Source organism: Sciurus carolinensis, chromosome X, assembly GCF_902686445.1.
Source record: "Sciurus carolinensis chromosome X, mSciCar1.2, whole genome shotgun sequence".
Classification (NCBI taxonomy): domain Eukaryota; kingdom Metazoa; phylum Chordata; class Mammalia; order Rodentia; family Sciuridae; genus Sciurus; species Sciurus carolinensis.
The window spans coordinates 38,070,083-38,092,198 of NC_062232.1; the positions used below are offsets into that span (position 1 = coordinate 38,070,083).

Below are 22,116 nucleotides of genomic sequence, written 5' to 3' on the forward strand. Positions count from 1 at the left end.
AGGCCCCACCTCTTAAAGGTTTGACCACCTCCAGTAGGGCCACAGGCTGCTGACAAAGACTTTACATGGCCTCTGAAGGAAATTTAAGATGCAGAACATAACAAATATTAAGCTCAGTTCTCCCAGATTGGACTCCTGACTTTCTGTAAGTACTCATGTATTGCCCTTTCCTGCTCTTAGTTTGTTCAAGAAAATGGCCCCTCATTCCTATTTGGGCTTTTAGGATTCCCATCTGAATCTTATACCATCAATGTTCTAATATATCTACATGCCAAAATTCAGTGAATAGACTGAGAAAGTCTTGACACTGACTCCAAACCTCACCTTTCTTCTTCCTAAGGGCTCATAAACCCTTTAAAACTATTTTATTAATTTTGTAAAATTCTTAGCCACTCCAAATATTACTCCTATATGATTTCTCTTTCCTCCTTCTGAGGCTCAAATTAAATGTAATCAAGAGCTTTTTGACGTCTAGCAATATTTATTTATTGGACAATTCCAAGTTTTTTTCCTAATAAGATACAGCTTCCTCCTTTTTTCCCAGGTGTTTGTAGAGTCTGGTCAGGACACTAGGAAAGGGAAAGACAGGCACAGGCAAAGACATACTTATGTTGGAGGAAATTAACCGTAAACGGTTTTTCTTTTTTGAAGGAACACATTTATAATTGATATCCCACTCATCTGTATGTGGGATAGAAGATATTTTAAGCTTCATATTCATATATCTTATTTCATGTGCACAGTTGATTGGGGTGATACTCTGTCCAATGTCAGAATGCCTAAAAGTATCAGGAAGGCAAAAGTACTAACAAAAGGAAGCTCCTGATGGCTTCAGAGGGCAGGAGGCGGTCTTCTTCAGTAGAAGCAGACAGTGTGCAGGAAGGCCTTGCCGCTTTTCTCCTCGAATTCCTGCAGTAGTTCATCAATTTCGTCATCCATGTCATCGGTGTGCTGGATACACTGGCAGAGCTCACATATGAGGAATGCCCCGAGGGTGGCCTCTTCATAGTTGTCTTGGATATCCACATTGACCACATGCACTGGTTGGCAGGTCTCCTGCTCTCTGGAATTCAGCTCTTCCACCACCTGGTCATAGACTCGTTCTTCACAAGTGAGGATCAGATCGAATGGTTCTTTACAATTCTGGAATCTTTCTGGACCAGGCTTGATTCTTTTATTTCTATCCAACATATGCAAAATGCCATTCTTCGTATAGAAATCCTTGTCTTTCTTAATAAGATCATTGTACATCTGATCATATGTGGTTCTGAAATCATAAATATTTGGCTTGTTGGGTGCCGGTCCTGGAAGCTTCACGTGAGATCCTGTTCCAAAGGAACGAACATTGAAACCTCGTTTGCTGAGGATGTGGTGTGCCTCCATGCTCCGATTCTGGTTGCTGGAGCAGACCACGGCCACCTGCAGCGGCAAAGATGGCATGATACCACAAGATTTGCCACACTCTTGTTCTAGAACTTTCGTTCAATGTGGCGCCTCAGCGAGAACGTGCGAAATGGTTACCGCGCGGCCAGAAGTCAGGCACGGTAGAAGGAGCAATGGCGGCACAGCACGACAGGTCATACGTAACCCCGACGTAAGGGTCACGTCACAGGGGAGGCCCCGCCCCTTGGGCATGCGCGTTTCCCTGCCTGCAGATGAGAGCAGCCGTGAGCCTGCCAACACCGTGCCTTCCTGCGGCTTCTGTAGCTGAGGTCCTGCTTTCCCAATACACTGCAAGGTTGGTTCTGTGCCTCTTACCCCACATCCCGCTCAAGTGTCTCATGTTACAACCTTACAGGAGGACTTATCATTGAACCCTTGGACGTCATTTATTCTCCCTTCAGTGCTTCTACCTTTATATTCTCTCCAAGTTTCACTCTGTGTATTCTCCGACCTCTCTTCTGGTTCTCTAAATTTCCATGTCCAGTCTGCTATTAAACCTATTCATAAGTTATTTCTGAGTTCTAGAATTTCAAGTCTTAATCATGACTTTCATCTTGTTTGTGGCAGATACAATTATTTTAGAGTTGTTATCTGTTAACTGCAATATCTGTGTCTTTTGGGGTATATTTCCACAGTCTGCTGTTACGATTTTTAATCATACATCTTATCACTTTGATGTTTGGCCATTTCTTATTGCATGTTGGACTTTACATTTTCACAAGTGTTGTAAGAAGTATTTCGAGGTCTTAATATTATCCTTGTCCATAGAGGGTTTATATTTAATTCCATCAAGTGCTTGTTGGCACTAGCAATGAGGGATCACTTAAATACAGAAGTGGAGCTGGTCCATTATTAATGATGGACATTTGCAGGTCTGTTCTTAAATGGTTCATGATTTCAGAATCCCAGCTCTGACTCTGTAGTCTTTACCCTTGCCCTGTTCCCCTTTGACAATCCCAAGACTTCGATATCTGTCTACAAAGCTATGTGACATTGTTAAAAATTCAATTCAGCATCTGAATTACTTAGTCTCCTCTGAACTATGAAAACGTTCCCAGAGAAAACAAGGTCCAAGTAATGGTCTTATTTTCTGTCACCTGTGCCCTCACTACATGCTGTCTAATTTTTCATTCTTTTAAAAGTTTTCTGATGCCTTTATGGAGATAGTATTTATATTTTGTCCAGCTTACAGTTGTTTTCAATGGAAAGGTTAGTAATGACTTACCTAGTCTGTGGTTACCTTCATGGACAATGACATATCCTTCCATGATCTGGTTTGCATTCATAAAGAGTTTCAAAGATGTCTCTCTCTAAAAATCTACAGTGCAAACTAGAAACCATTGACAGCTCTAATATTTAAAGGATAAAATTAAATCAATATTTAAAAATATATACAAATCAATTTGCCTGTAAGTAAGCATGATTTCCACTAACCCCCTTCTTATTCATAGTACAGGCTTTATTTTCCCAACTCTTATTTTATGATACCTTACAATGTTTAAATTCTGGAATCTATTTGCAGAATATAAACACATTTGTGTAGTGAGTTTATAGAAAATTGAGATTTTTGTTGATGATCACTTAACCCTAATGGATTATAAGTCATTCTGCTTCAAGGGATTCCTAGACTATGAGGATACTGGTGAAATGTGAAAGATGTGGAGCAATTAGTGTTCATTAAAAGTATATTTAAATTTGAGTTACAGTTAGACTTGCAAGTCTGGAATTGAAAGAAGGCCATCAGTGAAGATAGCAGAAAGGTTACTAAATTTGAAGGCCAATATCCAAAATGGTTTTGCCTCTAGATAGATAGTAGTTGTTTGGTATAAATAATTTGCTACACTTTAAAGCACATTTGGTTTAAAATCTAAAAGTATTTCTGAAAGTGCATTTAAATTATTTTATTTTACTATCTTTCAATTCCTTGTAAATATTTATGATAAGCATTATACAACAGTATTTGAGAGGATTTGTGTGTTTGTGTCTGTGTGTGTGTGTGTGCACGTGCACACCATCCTGGGTATTGAACACAGGAATACTTTATTACTGAGCTATTTATATTGCACATATATAATTTTATCTATTTAAAATTGTCCTAAGTATTTCTTTTTTTCTTTTTTTTTTTTTTGTACTGGGATTAAACCCAGGGGTACTCTACCACTGAGCTACATCCCCAGTCCTTTTTATTTTTTATTTTGAGACAGGGTCTTGCTAAGATGCTGACTGGCCTCAAACTTACCATCCACCTGCTTCAGCCTCCTGAGTTGTTGGGATTACAGGTATATGCCACAGTGCCCAACTTGGAAAGGATTTTTTAAAAGAAAAATTATCTTACCTCCTAAGTTAGTTTCTCTCTTTTTCTCTGCAGAATCTAACTGCAAGCTCTTGACAGCTGTACTAAAGTATTTTCTTACTTAAAAAAATTACAATAGGGTTTGCATGAAGGGGAAAGCAATATTCTCCATCACACTAAATCTTTCTTATTGATGCTTCCCTTAATGTTTAGTTGAAACCACCCCATCAAAAATCAATTATGGAACTCCCCAAGAGCTCCTGCACTTCCATTTCAGAGAGCGTCTAAAGATAATCTTATAACAAACACAAATATTTGCTACTAGAAATACCAACCTTAACTGGATCATCAACTCGTTCTCCCTAGCTTCAGTTTCAAACTTTGACCATTCTTGCTAAGCCTTCAACCTGCAACCTTCACTCTCAACAAATACCTTTTCCTCCTACTGCACAGCCATCCTGAGTTATATAGCAATTTTTACCCAATATTTTTGTCAATATTTTTTCAAATACTTTATAATGGAAAATGTAAAACATACACAAAATTATAGAGAGGATTGTTTAATGAACCCTCATATATATGTGATCCAGCTTCAATAATTATCAACTCATGGCCAATATTTAATTGACCGCATCTTTTAAAAACAGAACTGCTGGACTGGGGTTGTAGTTCAGTGGTAGAGCATTTGCTTAGTATGTGTGAGGCACTGGGTTTGGTTCTCAGCACCACATATAACTAAGTAAAATAAAGATCCATTGACAACTAGAAAATATTTTTTAAAAACAGAACTTCCAATCACTCTTCTTTCTTTCTTTTTTCATTTTTTTTTTTTGGTGTGTGTGTGTGTGTGTGTGTGTGTGTGTGTGTGTGTTTGTGTCTTGCTGGGGATTGAACCCAGGGCCTCACATTCGCTAGGCAAGCCCTTTACCACTGAGTCATGTCCCCAGCCCTCTAATCATTCTATTACTCTGTTTCCTTTCTATTTGTAGTTATTCTCTGCATCAAGATCTGGATTACATCCCTTCCAGCCTCTTCAAGCCTTTGTTGTAATTAGAACATTCCCTTTATATGAACTGATTTCAGTCTGTATTTAAACATGATTAACTTATTTCCATTTTAGGAATCTCTCTCTCTCTCTCTCTCTCTCTCTCTCTCTCTCTCTCTCTCTCTCTCTGTCATACACACACACACACACACACACACACACACACACACACACACAGCTAGCATCCTATCATTTTTTTAGCCAAGAATCTAGAAAGGGCATTACACGTTCCCTGTTTCTCTTGTCTTATTTCCTTTTACACTTTATTCCAAGCAAAGGGTTTCCAGTCACATGACTCTGATGAAACTGTTCTCATTGAATTCAATTATGCTCTTTTGGGTGAGTCTTCTCAACTCTTTTCCTGTGTAACTTGTGAGCATGTGATGTTGATCCCTTTCTGTGATCAGCAAATTTTCTTCAAACTCTTGCTTTCCCTTGTACCATGAAAATACTTTCTCCTATATTTCCTTCTACATCTCTGGCCTCTCCTTCCTCAGTCTCCTTCTAACTCCTCTTTGTCTTTTTCATGTGGGTGTTCCCTGGGATCTGTTCTTGTTCCTTTTTTCTTATCATTTACACTTTTGGGGATCAATCTAACCAACTGCCTATATCATCACCATCTGTATAGTTTTTCTCAAACATTTGGAATCTAATGGGATAATGACACATTTGGACTAACAAGTTTTTAACTAAAAGATTCATTTCTATTTGTAATTCATTTCATAAATGCAAAAATGCATAATTTTTCCTAATGAAATAGTGATGATAGTTTCATAACAGAGAAAGTGATAATATCATTTGTAATCTTTCTTTACTGTATATCTGGCTCAACGTTGAATAGCTTGTGTTTTAGCTCAAGTTCCATACGTATCTCTTTTGTTCTTCTCTTTATTTATACTAATTTAGAAGACCTTAAATTACATTTTGCCTTTGTAGGAATAGTATAAGTATTTGCTGCATTGATCAGGTACATTTTAGATATTGGAATGAAGCAGAGAACTAAAAATTATGAAGAGAATTCTAACTAAAATTAATGTTTTGTCAAATGCTAAGTACATTGAAGGAAAAAATTGGGGGGGTGGTGAATGTTTTGTCTTAGGAAATACTAGCAAATACATTATTGATCTATTCTTTGGTTATATTCCTTTCTGAAAATATTTCCTCACCCCACCCCCAGGAACTTTGAACCACTGAGCCACATCCCCAGTCTTTTTTTTTTATTTTTTAAAATTTTGAAACAGGGTCTTGCTAAGTTGCTCAGGGCCTTGCTGAGTTGCTGAGGCTTACTTTGAACTTGTGATCCTCCTTCCTCAGTCTCCTGAGCCACTGAGATTACAGGCGTGCACCACTGTGCCTGGCTTCCTCATGTTCTGATACAGTCCTTAGATGTGATTGTAACATTTGCTCCAAGATACATCAATGACTTCTTTATGAAGTGAGTAAAACCAGTGGTGGAAAAGTCAAATGTTGCTTTTGAAATTTTTGAATTACAATTTAGTCTTTATAAGACATCTTATTCTCAGTGGAAAATCATGAACTTTGGTCCTAAAGCAATATAATTGTTGACTATATTTTGAAGTAATTCACTTTGAACAAGCCACCTAGAATCAGGGAAATAGAGTTTTTAATGGTATTATTTATGATGAAGATATACTGTTATCTCAACTCATGTTTCATGTTCTCTTGAGACCAACTTCCCCTGGGAACCATCTTACTTCATTATGGAAAAGCAGGCTTAAAATGATAGCCACAGCTGGGTTGTCTTCACAATCTTCACTGAAAGGGAAAAATTGTTATTCCTAATATACAGATAAGGAAACTGAGGTTTAACGAGGTTAAGTGACTTGGCATCGACCACACAGTAGTGAAGTAGGACTTGACTCTCATCATTTTTACCTTACATACTGCCCTTTGTCAGCATCCTGTGTTTTCTTCTATAAGATCTTCACTGCATATAGTCAGAATTATTTTCTAAAACTCTTGACTGTTCTCTTCTGCCTAAAATCTCTCAATGTCTCTCTGTAGCCTAGGAAAAAGCACAAATCCCCCTCATTCATGAACAGTGCCTCTAAGTCTGGATCCTGCTGTTTCTCTGTTCTAATAACTATGGTTGCATAACAAATTGTACAAAACTTAATAGCATAAAACAACCATGTATTATGCTTACAGATTCTGTAGGTCAGGAATTCAGATAATATACAGAGACGAAGGCATGTCTGCAAAGCTCAGCATCATCTAAGGCAGTTCGAAGGTTGGGAACTAGAATCATTTACGGCTTGCTCACTCATACTTCTGATTGATGCTGGTAAGACTCCAACAGCTGAGGCTAAAACAACTGGGGCTACATACATGCATGTGTGTGCACGCACACACACACACACACATACACCCCTCTCAATGTGGTCTTAAAGTATATATTTAGAGGTGGGGAAGTGGGGCAAGCAGGCAGGAACTTCGGTAGTCTAACCTCTGAGGTCATATGCAGTTAGTTCTGCTGTATGCCTTTTTTTTTTTGGGTGCTGGGGATTGAACCCAAGGCCTTGTGCTAACACAGCAGGCACTCTACCGACTGAGCTATCTCCCCAGCCCATGCTGTATGCCTTTCATTAGAAGTGAATCACTAAAGCTGACCCAGTATTAAAGAAAATTCTATGATATGGTTTAGGGAGAGACATTGGTTATATAGTTCTACAGATATTTAATAAAGTACTATGATATGGGAAGTTGTGAAGAGATCAAGATGCATGAAATACTATAAAGGATCTATGACCTAAGGAAAGTGAGATTTGAGCTGATCACACCCACCAGTCTTTCTTACTTGTGTATATCCAAGATAACTGTATGTGTGTAGCATAACTCTTCTGGTTATATACTTTGCCACTTCTCCCTCTAGCTATGCACTTTTTGGAGGGCACTGAGATCAAACATACTAGGCAAGTACTCTACTACTGAGGTATATACCCAACCCTTTTTATTTTGAGACAGGGTCTTGCCCAGGCTGGCTCCCAAGTAGCTGGGATTATGGATATGCACCATAGTTCTGGGGATTGAACCCAGGGATGTTTAATCACTGAGCTGCACCCCCAGCCCTTTTTATTTTGAGACCTAATGCCTCACTAAGTTACCTAGGGCCTCCCTAAGTTGCAATCTTCCTTCTTCAGCCTCCCAAGCCTCTGGGATTACAAGTGTGTGCCACTGTGCCCAGCTACCTGTGCATTTTTCAGGTCAAAGACTGTTACTCATCTCCACATCCCCTTATCTAGCACAGTACTGGACCTGTAGGTACTTCTGCTACTTGTTAAACAGCAAGAAGGAAAGTATTTTGGAAATGAGTAACATTTGAAAGTGTGTTCTTTCCATTTGCGTGTGTAGGGGAAACCTCCCATCTTTACCATATCTGTAGCAAGTATCTAGAAAGGGTGCAGATTCTACTTGGCATGGATTTCCAGAATATCCAAGAGGGGGATATATTTGCTTTCTCCCTGGTTTAACTGGTCTTAGCAAACCAGGTAAAAATTTTTTCTTTCTTATTTCAGGTCTTTCCTTTCTGTGTTCCTGTTGTAATTTAAAGTCCAACCCCAATGTTCTCTGACATTCCTACAATCAAAAGGCAAAATCCTTTCCCTTTGAATCTGTGACTGCTTAACTGGTGACAGAAGTGATATTGTGCTGACTTCTGAGCCCAGGCCTTAGGAAATTGGCAGTTTCTACTCCTTGTTTTTTGTGGTGATCACTTTTATAACATCATAGAGAGGCCAACATGGAAAGGAACCAGTATCTGTTATCAATTTGATAGCCATGTGAATAGCTATCTTGGAAGCAGATTTACCAGCCTTAGTCAAGCCATCGCAGATAGTACCACATGGAGCAAAGACAATTCCTCACTGTGCCTTGCTCAAATTTTAGATTCATAAACAAAATTAATGATTGTTATGTTTTAAGTCATTTAATCTCATAGTAGTTTTATGTGGAACAAGAGGTAACCAGAACATTCCCCTTCTTTGAAACTTCTTCCCTTCTTCCTCCTCCCTGTTAATTTCACTTGCTTTTCCCCAAATTTGTCATATAACCAACACATAGCTTCTACTTTGTTGTTGTTGTTGTTGTTATCGTTTAGTACCCAGGGCACTTAACCGCTGAGTCACATCCCCAGCCCTTTTATATTTTTCAATTTTGAGGCAGGGTCTTGCTAAATTGCTCAACTAGTCTCAAACTTGTGATCCTCCTACCTCAGCCTCATGAGTTGCTGGGATTAAAGGCATGTGACATTTTGCCTGGCTACCTTCTACTTTTTTTTTTTTAAGAGGATGTGCTCAATATTGTTAGACTTTTTAAAAAATAAGATGAACAAATGTGACTCTATTTTGTTGATTTCTGTGTGGATTGAATAGAAACACAGTAAATTTTATATAACTGTATTTGATTGACTTTAGGCATGTTAGCCAACTTTCATTAAGAAAAGGTATTTGGAGCCAAGTGTGGTGGCATGTGCCTGTAATCCCAGGGGCTTGGCAGGCTGAGGTAGGAGGATCATGAGTTCAAAGCCAGCTTCAACAACTTAGTGAGACTCTGTCTCTAAGTAAAGTATAAAAACAGGTTGTGGATGTGGCTCAGTGATTAAGTGCCCCTAGGTTTAATCCCTGGTACCCTAGAAAAAAAGTATTTGGACCTCTCCTCAGACCTACTGAATCAGATGTTCCAGAGTGAGGCCTGGTAAATTACATTTTTAGTAAGCTTCATGGGTAAATTTTGCTCATGCCAGAGATCAAAAACTGTCATCATAGTTATTTAAAATCCCTTCAGAATAAGGATTGTTGTGAAATTTTAATTAAAATAGACTAAATCATTTAACCTGGACCTGGCATGTTATAAGAGATCAATAAATGTCAGCTATTACCATCATCAGCAACATCATCGTTGCTATTTTAAAAGATAATCATTAAGATTAGAAGATATCATACTCGTGTGTGTGGCAAGCATGTCTTATTGGTATGCTGGTTTTCTTAGTAAAACAAGAAGTCATGTGTTGCCTACACTTTAGAATTCTCTTGGCTCTAGGCATCAAATCAAATGCACTTATCTCCGGGAGACCAGAATAAGTTTAGGTAAAGCATTCCACTCACCAGGCTCAGGTATACCCAGGTTTGTGCAAGAGACAGACATAACGGTTCATCTGATACATGCTCTGGCACATGGAGTAAATCACTGAAACTGGAACTCTTCATAAAGTCCATGAAGGAAATTTTCATATATTTGGAAGAATGGGCCTCTAAGGAAACTTAGTAAACACTTGGCCAAATTCTCCTGGTTTCCTTTGGGAATATGAGAAACCTGACATTTCACTCAATATAGAAGCAGATATGCCAGCTAAAAATCCAAGAAGAGATTTGGATAGTCTGACTGAAAATCAGCAGTAGTTTTAAGAATAATTTAACATACTTTACAATTTATTTTCCTTTGGATATGGCTTTTATGGGCATCTTTTTAGGTGGAAAACATTCATACTAGATTATTAAATCTCAGGCTGAGTGTTTAGAGAATGTATGATTGATGCTTAAAATTATTAATTAACATGGGGCTACAACTCTTTGTTGTTAAAAAATAACTCTCACTGAGTGTGTTGGTGCATACCCATAATCGTAGCTACTCACGAGGCTGAGGCAGGACAATTGGAAATTTGAGGTCAACCTCAGCAACTTAGCAAGATCCTACCTCAAAATAAAATTTTCAAAGAGGGCTGGAGATACAGAATAGTATAGAGCCTTTCATGGCATGTGTGAGGCCCTGGGTTCAGTCCCCAGTACCACAAAATAACAACAGTAAGAGCAACAACAGCAAATTCTATAATATTCCATCTTAGTAAGAAAAGTGAAGTTAATAGTCTGAAATGGTGTAAATTACTTAACATCTGTGTGTCTCAGTTAAGTCATCTGCTTTTAAAAATGAGGGATAATAAGAGTACATTGAAAGATTGTTGAAGATTAAATTGGCTAATATGTGAAAGTGTTTAGAATACTTTCTGGCTCATTATAAGTGCTATATAAATGTTAGCTCTTTTCTTATTGTACTATTATTATTATTATTATTATTACTTGTAAAGAAATTACATCAGTAGGCAACATTTCTCTTGGTACACACCTATAGCTTAAGATGTAATTAGAAGTGTGGATCAGTGGTCAAGTGCCTGAGTTCAATCCCCAGTACTAAAAGAGGAAAAGAAAAAAGAAGAAATGTGGAAATCAGCCTAAGGACAGGATAATCTGACAGTTTCCTAGGGGTGAGTTGAGGATCTTTCCTGTTTACTTCTGAATCTTCAGAGGTATGATTAGGTGCTTGATAAACTTTTGAATTAATAATGGCTCCTTAAAGATGGATACTTGTTGATTATTAAGTTTTCTTCTTGTCTTTTGAAACTGCATAGAGCTTGAGTATGGCAATTAATTGATTATGGTAAATTAGATTCTCTATCATATTAGTGTGACTTTTCTTTTTTTGATATAGCAACATTAGTTTTTTGTCTCCTCAACTTTATTAAGGTACAGTTGACAAATATATTGCATATATTTATGGTATACAACATGATGTTGAGGTATATGTATTCATTGTGAAATGATTCAATCAAGCTCATTGATATATCTGTGACCTCACATGCTTATTTTTCATTTCTCTTTTTCTTACTAGAATACCTTGATGAAAAAAAAGCAAGAGATAAGAAAGAAGGTAAAATATCTCACTTCTAACCTCACTAAAGAATTTTTACTTATTTTTGAAGTATATTTACCTGTGTGTGTGTGTGTGTGTGTGTGTGTGTGTGTGTGACTAGGGATGGAACTGAGAGCCCTCTTACATTAAGCAAGTGCTTTATCACTGAGCTACACCCCAGCCTCAAAGTGTATTTAAATGATAAAATATAAAAAGTCTTGACTGACGAGGGTGTGATTGTAGGGACTAAATCTAAAAAAGACAATAATGCCCTGCCAGAGTCTCCTTTCTGGGAGAGAGTATAGGCATGTAATGGTAACTGTCAGTATCATCCAGTTCAATGTTTTGCTATGCAGCAGAGCCCAAGTCAGTGCTTGGTATAATCTCATTAAACTAAATATCAAACTTGATCTCAAAATTGAATTACTGTATGTTGAAAGTTCCTGTGACTTCATCAACCTAATTACCAATTGTGGACATTTTCTATAAATTCATTTTTGTTAAGAGTAAGTTTATATCAAATTAACGATTCAATAGAATTGAATAGCTATGAATAACAAATCCCTAGAGCCTTTAACAGAAGTAGGAGTTTCCAGCCTGTTCATCTGCCATGTTCCAGATCAGGAATATATTCATTCTGCTTCACTTTCCTCAGTGCATTGCTAGAGGAGATGCTTCTGCAGTGTTTATTTAGAGAGCCCCAGGTTGGAACCAAACTAAGAAACAATGTCACTGCCATGTCCTAATTTAGAGTGGAGCTGCCTTCCCCCTCTTTTCCCCTTTAGTACCACCTTGATCCACATGTACAGATCTTTGCTGAATGCCTTGAGACGTGGGCAGGAGAAGGGGAGATTGATGGTAAAAATAAAGGAGTCTACCATGGGTTCTTTTCAAAGCAGATGGCCTACAAAGAGCTTTACATAGACTTGCATGTCCAAAAAAATTATTCTATAAATCGTCTTTTGAAGCTTAGATACCTAAATGAAAATAATAGAACAAAAATTAAGACAGGAAGAATATATTTCCTTGCCTCTTGATTCAAGAAACCATGAGACTTAAAGTATGAGTTACTTTATTGGAGTGAGTTATCAGCACAATGAAAAAATATGTGCATCTGTTAGCTTTTGCAGTGTAAAAAAAAATCCCCAAACATAGTACCTTAAAACAACCAATTATTTTATTCTTGGTTCTGTGAATTGGTGGAGTGGTTCTGGTCTGGTTAGACTCTACTAATCTCTGCTGGTAGGTGAACTGAAGGCCAGGTACTCTAGGACAGCCTTACGCACATATTTGGTGTTTGGTAGGACTTTCTTAAAGGAGCATCTGTTTCTACATTTAACCAGACAACAATTTTCATTGACCTTTTGTCATTCAGTTCTTTTCCATTTGCTCAGGTTATCTTTCTTTTTTTTACCATTTTTTAAAATTGACACATTATAGTTATACATAATGGTGGGATTTGTTGTTACACATACACATAATATTACAATATAATTTGTCTAATATAATTCCCCAGTAGTTCCCCTTTAAGTTATCTTTCTTGACCTCCAAGTTGAATTTGACCTTTTGATCTATCCTTCCTATCTCCCCTACTTCAAGTTTCCTCACTTCCCTTCTTTTTTGCAGTGCTGGGGATGGAATGCAGGGCCTCACACATGCTAGGCAAGTACTCTACCACTTAGCTAGAGCCTTAGTCCAAAACTAATTTTTGACAATCATTTCTCCCTTGATTTCTGAGATAATACTTTGACATCTTCCTCACATCCTTCTCTCCCATGGTCAGTCACTTGAATATTGGTGATGACTGAACTGTCTCTGGTTCTCTTCTTTGCTCATCCTACATTGAGCCTGCGTGAAGGTGCCCACTCCCATGACTTCAGTGACTCTTTATATTCTGCTGACTCCTGGTTCTATATCATAAACTTCTCTCTTGAATTTCAGACTGCAAAGTCCTGGGAAGTTTTACTATAACATTATACAAGCTCCTTAAACTCAACATGTTCTCAAACTCCTGTATCCTCAGCTTAGTTATTTACTATCCACCCAGTTATCCAAGTCAGAATACTGGGAAAACACTTTCTGTTCCTTAATGTCCATTTAATAAGCTGAGCCTGTTTTCCCTCAGATCTGCTCCCTGCTATTTCTATGTTTTACTCCAGGAGATTGATCCTCTGCAGCCTGCATTCTCCCAAGTTCTTTTATCAGCCAGCCTCTGGCTGGGTTTATCCATTTAGAAGTCTTTCAACTAGAGATTAGCAAAACTTAAGAATGTGGAATTCTCCTTACCACTGATGATCTGCCACTGTTGCTGCTAAGTGCCTAGTCCACCACATTAGAGATCAATACTGAGTTCTTAATTTGGTACCATTCTCTGGGGGGAACCAGCAAACCACTTATTAGGAAGTTGACTACATTTAACCTTTTCCTACCATGGAGGGGCCACACTTTGACCTTTTTTTACTGTTTGTTCTATTTAGTTATATATGATAGTAGAATGCATTTTGATTCATTGTTGTACACAAATGGAGTACAATTTTTCATTTCTCTGGTTGTACACAATGTAGAATCACACCATTTGTGTAATCATACATGTACATAGGGTTATGATGTCTCTCTCATTCCACCATCTTTCCTATCCCTGTCCCCTCCCTTTCCCTCATTTCCCTCCACACAATCCAAAGTTCCTCCATTCTTCTCTTACCCCACCCCTATTATGTGTCGGCATCCACTTATCAGAGAAAATATTTGACCTTTGGATTTTTGGGGTTGGCTTATTTGACTTAGGATATTCTCAAACTCTATCCATTTACCTGCAAATGTCATAATTTTATTCTTCTTTATGTCTGAGTAATATTCCATTGTGTATATATACCACAGTTTCTTTATCCATTCATCTATAGAAGGGCATCTAGGTTGGTTCCACAATCTAGCTGTTGTAAATTGAGCTGCTATAAGCATTGATGTGGCTGTATCACTGTAGTATGCTGATTTTTAAGTCCTTTGGGTATAAGCCAAGGAGTGGGTTAGCTGGATCAAATGGTGGTTCCATTTCAGGTTTTCTAAGGAATCTCCATACTGCTTTCCAGAGTGGCTGCACCAATTTGCAACCCCACCAGCAATGTATGAGTGTATCTTTTTCCCCACATCCTCATCAATACCTATTGTTGCTTATATTCTTGATAATAACCATTCTAATTGGAGTAAGGTGAAATCTTAGGGTAATTTTGATTTGCATTTCTCTTATGACTAGAGATGTTGAAAATTTTTTCATGTATCTATTGATTGCTTGTGTATCTTCTTCTGTGAAGTGTCTGCTCAGGTCCTTAGCCCATTTATTGATTGGGTTATTTGTATTTGGGGTGTTAAGTTTTTTGAGTTATTTGTAAATTCTGGAGATGAGTGTTCTATCGGACATGTGTGTGGTAAAGATTTTCTCCCACTCTGTAGGCTCTCTCTTCATGTCATTGATTGTTTCCTTTTCTGAGAAAAAGCTTTTTAGTTTGAACCCATCCCATTTATTAATACTTAATTTTATTTCTTGTGCTTTGGGAATCTTGTTAAGGAAGTCTCTTCCTAAGATGACAAGATGAAGATTTGGGCCTACTTTTTCTTCTATTTGGTGCAGGGTCTCTGGTCTAATTCTTAGGTCCTTGATCTATTTTGAGTTGAGTTTTGTGCAGGGTGAGAAAAAGGGGTTTAATTTTATTATTTTATTTTATTTTTATTGTTATTATTTTTAATTTTTATAGACTGCATTTTGATTCATTGTACACAAATGGGGTACGACTTCGTTTCTATGGTGTGCATGATGTAGATTCTTACTATTTGTGTAATCATACATGTACATAGGGTAATGATGTCTGTCTCTTTCCACCATCTTTCATACCCCCGCCCCCCTCCTCCCTCTCATTTTCCTCTACATAATCTAAAGTTCCTTCATTCTTCTCTTACCCCCACCCCCATTTTGTGTCATCATCTATGCATCAGGGAAAACATTTGGCCTTTGGTTTTTTGGTATTGGCTTATTTCACTTAGCATGATATTCTCCAGTTAATTTCATTTTGATGCATATGGATTTCCAGTTTTCCCAGCACCTTTTATTGAACACACTTTGTTCTTGAGTATAGATTTGCCTTCTGTTGTGGTTTGGATGTGAGATGTCCTCCAAAAGCTCATGTGTGATACAATGCAAGAAGGTTCAGTGAAGAAGTGATTGGGTTATGACAGCCTTAACCCAACCAGAGAATTAATTGATTACCTGATGGGATTAATTGAGTGGTAAATGAAGGCAGGTGGGGTGTAGCTGGAAGAGTTGGGGCTTTGGGGGGTGTGGCTCTGGGGTATATATTTGTATTTGGCAAGTGGAGATCTCTCTCTCTCTGCTTTCTGATCATCATGTGAGCTGCTTCCCTCTGTCACACTATTCTGCCATGATGTTCAGACTCGTCTTGAACTCCAAGGAATGGAGCTGGCTGTTGATAATTGAGGCCTCTGGAAATGTGAGCCCCCAAATAAACTTTCCCTCTTCTACAGTTGTGCTGGTTGAGTCTTTTAGTCATAGCACAGTGAAAAAGCTTACTAAAACACCTTTTCATCACTATCTAAAGGCTTATAGAATGCCTAATTCACTATTATGTTATCACATATAACAATGCTTCTGTTCAAGGAACATATTTCATTACAAGGAAAGTACAGTAATAAATCATGTCACTAAAATTTGCTGCTTTGCATGCACCCCATCACTCAGGAGCTGCTGGCCTGATAAAATGGTGGAATGGCTTAATTAAGATATATTTATAGTACTAAATGGGAGATCACATTCTGTGAGGTTAGAATGTTAGCTCTCAAGACATAGCATATGGTTTGAACCAGTGACTGATATATGTTTCCCCCTTATATAGAATACATGGGTCTAGAAATTAAAAGGCAGAAGTAGGGATGACTTTTCTCACTATTACATGTAATAATACAGTCACAGAGTTTTTGCTTCCTGTCCACAACCTTTAGCTCTGGTCTTTGTTCTCAAGGAAGAAATGTTTCCACTCAGTCTCATTAATGGAATTTGAGACCATCAACTGGCATTTGGAGCTTCTCATAACACTGAACCAATGTGCAAAGGAGGGAGGGTGACTATATTGACTGAGTTGTGACTGATCATGATTAATAATGAAAAACTTGTTTCCTGCTAAATAATAACAGGATTCATGGGGGCATTTTTAGTACTTTCATTTCTGATAGTAAAAGTCAGTTAAAGCCTGTAGCAACCTAATAAGTATAGACCACCAAAGAGTCAGATGTTGCAGGAATGAAAGATTGGATCACCCCACTGGCAAAGAACTGCAACTAATATTCTGGCTGAAAGAGCAAGAATAAAATAATACATGTGGTAGAATAAAAAGGTAATAAATATCAACTATGGCCACATGAATTATAGTACCTAGCACAATTTATTATGCATGTATTAACCAACTATCTCCTTCCTACTCTTTTATATGAGAAGTATTGGTAATAATGACTGGTAATTTGTAGATCACCAGACTATAAGGAGCCACATCTGATATTTCTAGGAAGAATTTTATAATGCGTAGAGATATTGAACTTGGGATAGAAAACTGGAGAAAGATGCTGAGTTTTATCATGGGTAGTGTCTCAAGTCTGACAGAAGCATGAATTTATTTAATTAAGGCTATGAGGATGCTGAGTAGCTAAAAAGATCAAGGGTTAGTCCTGAGCCTGTTTGCCCTCAGATCTGTTTCATACTCTTCTCCATCTCTGCTCTGTACCCTAAGGACTGACTCCTATGGCTACATTCCCCAACCTCTCAAATCATCTGGCCTTCAACTAGACTTGGCATTGGTAGGAGATTGGAGAGTTGGAAGGAGAGAGAAGTTAGGTTGCTTTCACCCTTTCTCTTTGATGTGGGCAGATTTTCCAGCTGTGGCTACATCTGTGGCCTCATCTATTGCCAGACAAGCTATTATATTTCCAGCTTCCTCTGAGCAATTGTGGCTTCAGTAACATGACTGAAGCCCTTGTCTCTCCAGCTGGGGCATAGCAGGAACTTCTTAATGTTGCTGTTCTCTGGGGTCCTTCCCTATCCTCTGTTTGGCTCCCTGCCCCTCTCTCACTGTTCAGTAAACTTTCTGCATCAAATCTCCCAAGCGATCCGAATTCCTGTTCTTTAATATGTTTGGTGGCTGTTCCCTCCTGTACTCCTCTTACAACCACTGTCTTATGTATATCAGGCTCTCATTCTTCCACCTGGACTTCTGGTCACACATCCTATTTCCCTCCACCACTCCTCCTTTCCTTAATTAGCGCCCATAGGCTTTATCTCCTTAGTGTTTCTTCTATACTTAAAAAGAATAACCTCATAAATGTAGATCCGTAAGTAATCTTGTTTTAAAAACTAAACCACTTAACCTTATAACCTAGTAAATTGTGCATTCTAATCAGTACAGGAGATGTCTTTAGAAATCAAGATGCTAAGAAAGAACACAGGTCTATAGACAGGGTGGCAGAAGTGAGATTGGAAGTAAAAAATAATGTATTTTCCATCTTTGCAGAAATGTATATATTACTAGAATCAATTTGCCTACCTAGACTGATCTCTTTGTACATTCCTCAAAAACATAATGTCACATTGATATTCAGATTGAATAGTTTATTTTTCTGACAGTACCATATTTGGATGTTCATCATGAATATTTTTTGAAAACTCAGAATCATATAAAAATAAATATAACCCATAATTCCACAATATCAGAATAACAATTGTTAGCAGATCATTGGGTAATCATCCAGAATATTTCTGTGTATTTTAAAAATAAAATTGGAATCCTACTGATAATATTACTTTTTAGTTGGAATTTTTATTGAGAAACTTATAGATTCACATGCTATTGTAAGAAAAAGCAGAGCTCCTTTGTGCACTATACCCATTAATATTTTTCAAACAAGTAGTATAATATCATAACTATTATATTGACAGTGATAGAACACAATGATCTTTTCCAGATTTCCCCCATTTTATCTATATTTGTGTGTGTGTGTGTGTGTGTGTATGTGTGTATTTCTATGTACTGTATCCCACACGGTTGCATCACCTTTGTAGTTTTATGTATCCACCACCATAGTCAAGACACTAAATAGTTCCAACACTTTGGGGAACATTCATGCTACCCTTTTGTAACCACTTCCACTCTCCTCCCCTCCCTCAATGTGTCTAACCTCTGGCATCACTTATCTATCCTTCAACTCTAAAATGTTGTCATTTCAAAACATATATATATATATATGTATATATTTGATATACGTATATATATTATATAAATAAAATCATATAGTAGGTTACCTTTGGGGATTGGTTTTTTTCACTCAGTATAATTTCCTGGAGATTCATGAATGTAGTTTTAATATATCAGTAGTTCTTCCTTTTTATTATTGAGTAGTAGTCCATGGTATATACCACATTTTGTTTAACTGTTCACCTGTTGAAGGCCATTTGGGCTAATTCCAGTTTTTAGTTGTTATGAATAAAATCACTGTGAACATTTGTGTTCAGGTTTTTGTGTGACTTTAAGTTGTCATTTATCCTATACAAATGTCCAAAAGTACAATTGCTAGGTAATAGGTAACTGCTTATTCAGTTTCTTTAAGAAATTATCAAGCTATTTTCAGAAGAACTGTACCATTTTACATTCCCAACAGTCATGTATGAGTGATCTAATTTCTTCACATCCTTATCAGCATTTTGTGTCAATATTTTTTTATTTTTGCCATTTTGATAGATTTGTAGGGATATCTCATTATGGTTTTTTAAAAGATTTTTTTTAAAAATATTTTTTAGTTGTAGATGGGTACAATACCTTTATTTTATTTATTTATTTTTATGTGATGCTGAGGATTGAACCTAATGCCTCACATTTGCTAGTCAAGCTCTCTACCACTGAGCCACATCCCCAGCCCATTGAATTACTTTTGCTTCTGTATCAAAATTCAGTTGACCTTGGGCTCAGTGGTGCACGCCTATAATCCCTGCAACTTGTGAGGCTGAAGGCAGGAGATCGCAAGTTCAAGACCAGCTTCAGCAACTGAGTGAGGCCCGAAGAAACTTAGACCCTGTATCATAGTTTTAAAAAAGTTAAAAAGGACTGGGGATGTGGTTCAGTGGCTCAGCACTCCTGGGTACAACCCCTGGTACAAAAAAAAAATAAGTCAGTTGGGCATATTTGTGTGGCTCTATTCCTGGATTCTCTACTCTGTTCTATGCATCTGTCCTTCTGCCAAATCACACACTCTTGATAACCATAGATATTAAGATGTCTTGAAATCAGGTAGACTGCTTCCTTCCACTCAATTCTTTTTTCAAAATTGTTCTTCTCATTCCAGTTCCTTTACACTTTTGTATAAATTTTAGAATAATCTTGCCTGTATCTAGAAAAAAACTTCCTTTGACTTTGATAAGATTTGTCTTAAACCCATATATCAGTTTGAGGAGAATCAACATTCACTATAGTAAGTCTTCCCATCCACGAACAGCACATGCCTCTCCATTTACTCAGGTCTTCTTTGATTTCTTGCTTCAGCATTTTACATTTTTCAGCTTGTAAGTCTTGTGCATATTACTTAGAGTCACATTTAGTAATTTAATTTTCTTTTGCATAATGATTAATGTTGTTACATTTTTAATTTCAGTGCTCATTGCTAGTACATATAAGTACAATTGGTTTTTGTATGTTTACCTTGTGTCCTACAACCTTGCTGAACTCATTTAATACTTCTAGGAGTTTTTTTTTATCTTTATGTTTTATAGACTCCTTGAGATTTTCTATGTAGATAATCATGCATTCTGCAAATAGGAGTGGGTCTTCTTTCTTCCTTTATGATTTGTAAGGATTTAATTTACTTTTCTTGCATTGTTGGCAGCACTGTAATGAATAAGAATGGTATGAGCAGACATCTTTGCATTGTTGTTGATCCTAGGGGGAATGCGTTTAGTCTTGTACCATTATACATAATATTAGCTGTAGGAATTTTTGTAGATGCTGAGGAATTTCCCCTTTATTCCTATTTTTCTGAGAGCTTTTCATCATGAATGTGCAGTGATTTTTTTCAAATGCTTTCTGTGCATCATTTGATATGATGTCGTTTTTCTTCTATTTTAGACTGTTAAGATGGTAGATTACATTGATTACCCTGATATTTGAATATTGAACCAGTCTTGAATATTTGAAATAAACCACAGTTGATCATATTATTCTTTTTATATATTGCTGGATTCTATTTGCTAAGATTATGTTGATGTTTGTGTGTCTCTATTCATGAGAGTTATTGATCTGTAATTGTATTTTTGTTGTCTTTGTCTTGTTTTAGTATAATGATAATACCTAGCTTCATAAAATCAATCAGGGTTGTCTGCCTGTAATCCTACTGACTCAGCAGGCTGAGGCAGGAGTATCACAAGTTTGAGGGCAGCCTGGACAACTCAGTGAGACCCTGTCTCAGAATAAATTTTTTACAAAAAGGCTGGGGCTATAGCTCAGAAGTAGAATGCTCCTGGGTTCAATCCCCTGTGCTGAAAAAGAAATAAATAAAAAGAGAAAGAAAGAAAAGTATTGGAAAATATCATCCCTGCTCATTTTCTAGAGAGGTTGTGTAGGATTGGTATTAATTCTTCTTTAAATGTTTTATAGAATTCTCTAGTGAAGGCTTCTAGGCCTGGAGATTTCTTTTGGGGGAATTCCCATCTTGAGATGGGAACTTAGATTATTGATCTGATGCTTTCCTTCTTTTCTAATGTAAGTATTTATTAGTGCTATAAATTTCCTTCTGTATACTACTTTAGCTGTGTCTTAGAAATTTTGATACATTCTTTTATCAGTTCAACACATTTTCCAGTTTCCCGTGAGATTTCTTCCTTGCCCCAGGGGTTATTTAGAAGTATTTTATTTAATTTCACCATGTTTGGAGATTTTCCTCTTGTCTTTCTTTTATTTCTAGATTAATTCCATCATGGTTTTAAAAAACATTCTGTATGATTTGACTTCTTTTAGATTTGTTGACATTTGTTTTGTAGCCCAGGTTGTCTATTTTGGTATACCTACTCTTAATGGTTTTACTTACTTTTATTTTACTTCACAAGGTCAAAAATGTGATATGCATTCAGTAGAAACCATATTCCAAATTTTGAATTTTGATCTTTTCCTCAGCTAGCAATATGCCCGGATCCTGTCTTATAATTTTGGGTGGTGGCAGTGAGCTGTAGCTTCCATTCAGTCATGTGATCATAAGAGGAAATGACTAATACTTTGCCGTTTGCTGTATTAATTAATGTATTAAATGCATTTTGACTTATGATACCTTCAACTTATGATGGGTTTATTGAGATGTAAGTACTTCATGAGTTGAAGAGCATCTGTATATACCATGGGTACTTAAAAATAAAAACTATTCTGCTATTTTTAGAAAGAGTGTTATATAAATGTTAACTAGACTATTTGCCAGTGGTGTTGTTGAATTCCTGATTTTCTGTGTGGTTATTCTATAAACCATGAGAAAGGACTGTTGAAATCTCTAACGAGGGCTGGGGCTGTAGCTCAGTTGTAGAGTGCTTGCCTAGCTCGTATGAGGC

At 37.1% G+C, this 22,116-nt stretch overlaps 1 protein-coding gene and 1 pseudogene across 1 annotated transcript; one reads left to right on the forward strand and one right to left on the reverse strand.

Moving 5' to 3' along the window:
* Positions 1-855: 855 nt before the first annotated feature.
* On the reverse strand, positions 856-1,440 carry LOC124972656 (RNA polymerase II subunit A C-terminal domain phosphatase SSU72-like). Its single transcript, XM_047537165.1, has one exon. The coding sequence runs from the start codon at positions 1,438-1,440 to the stop codon at positions 856-858; it is 585 nt and encodes a 194-aa protein (XP_047393121.1).
* Positions 1,441-1,513: 73 nt separating this feature from the next.
* The window catches only part of LOC124971436 (voltage-dependent anion-selective channel protein 1-like), a 66,606-nt pseudogene continuing 46,003 nt past the window's right edge, over positions 1,514-22,116 (forward strand).

Excerpts from the sequence above, each read along its gene's own strand:
- LOC124972656 (XM_047537165.1), bottom strand. The coding sequence starts at position 1,440 with ATGCCATCTTTGCCGCTGCAGGTGGCCGTGGTCTGCTCCAGCAACCAG.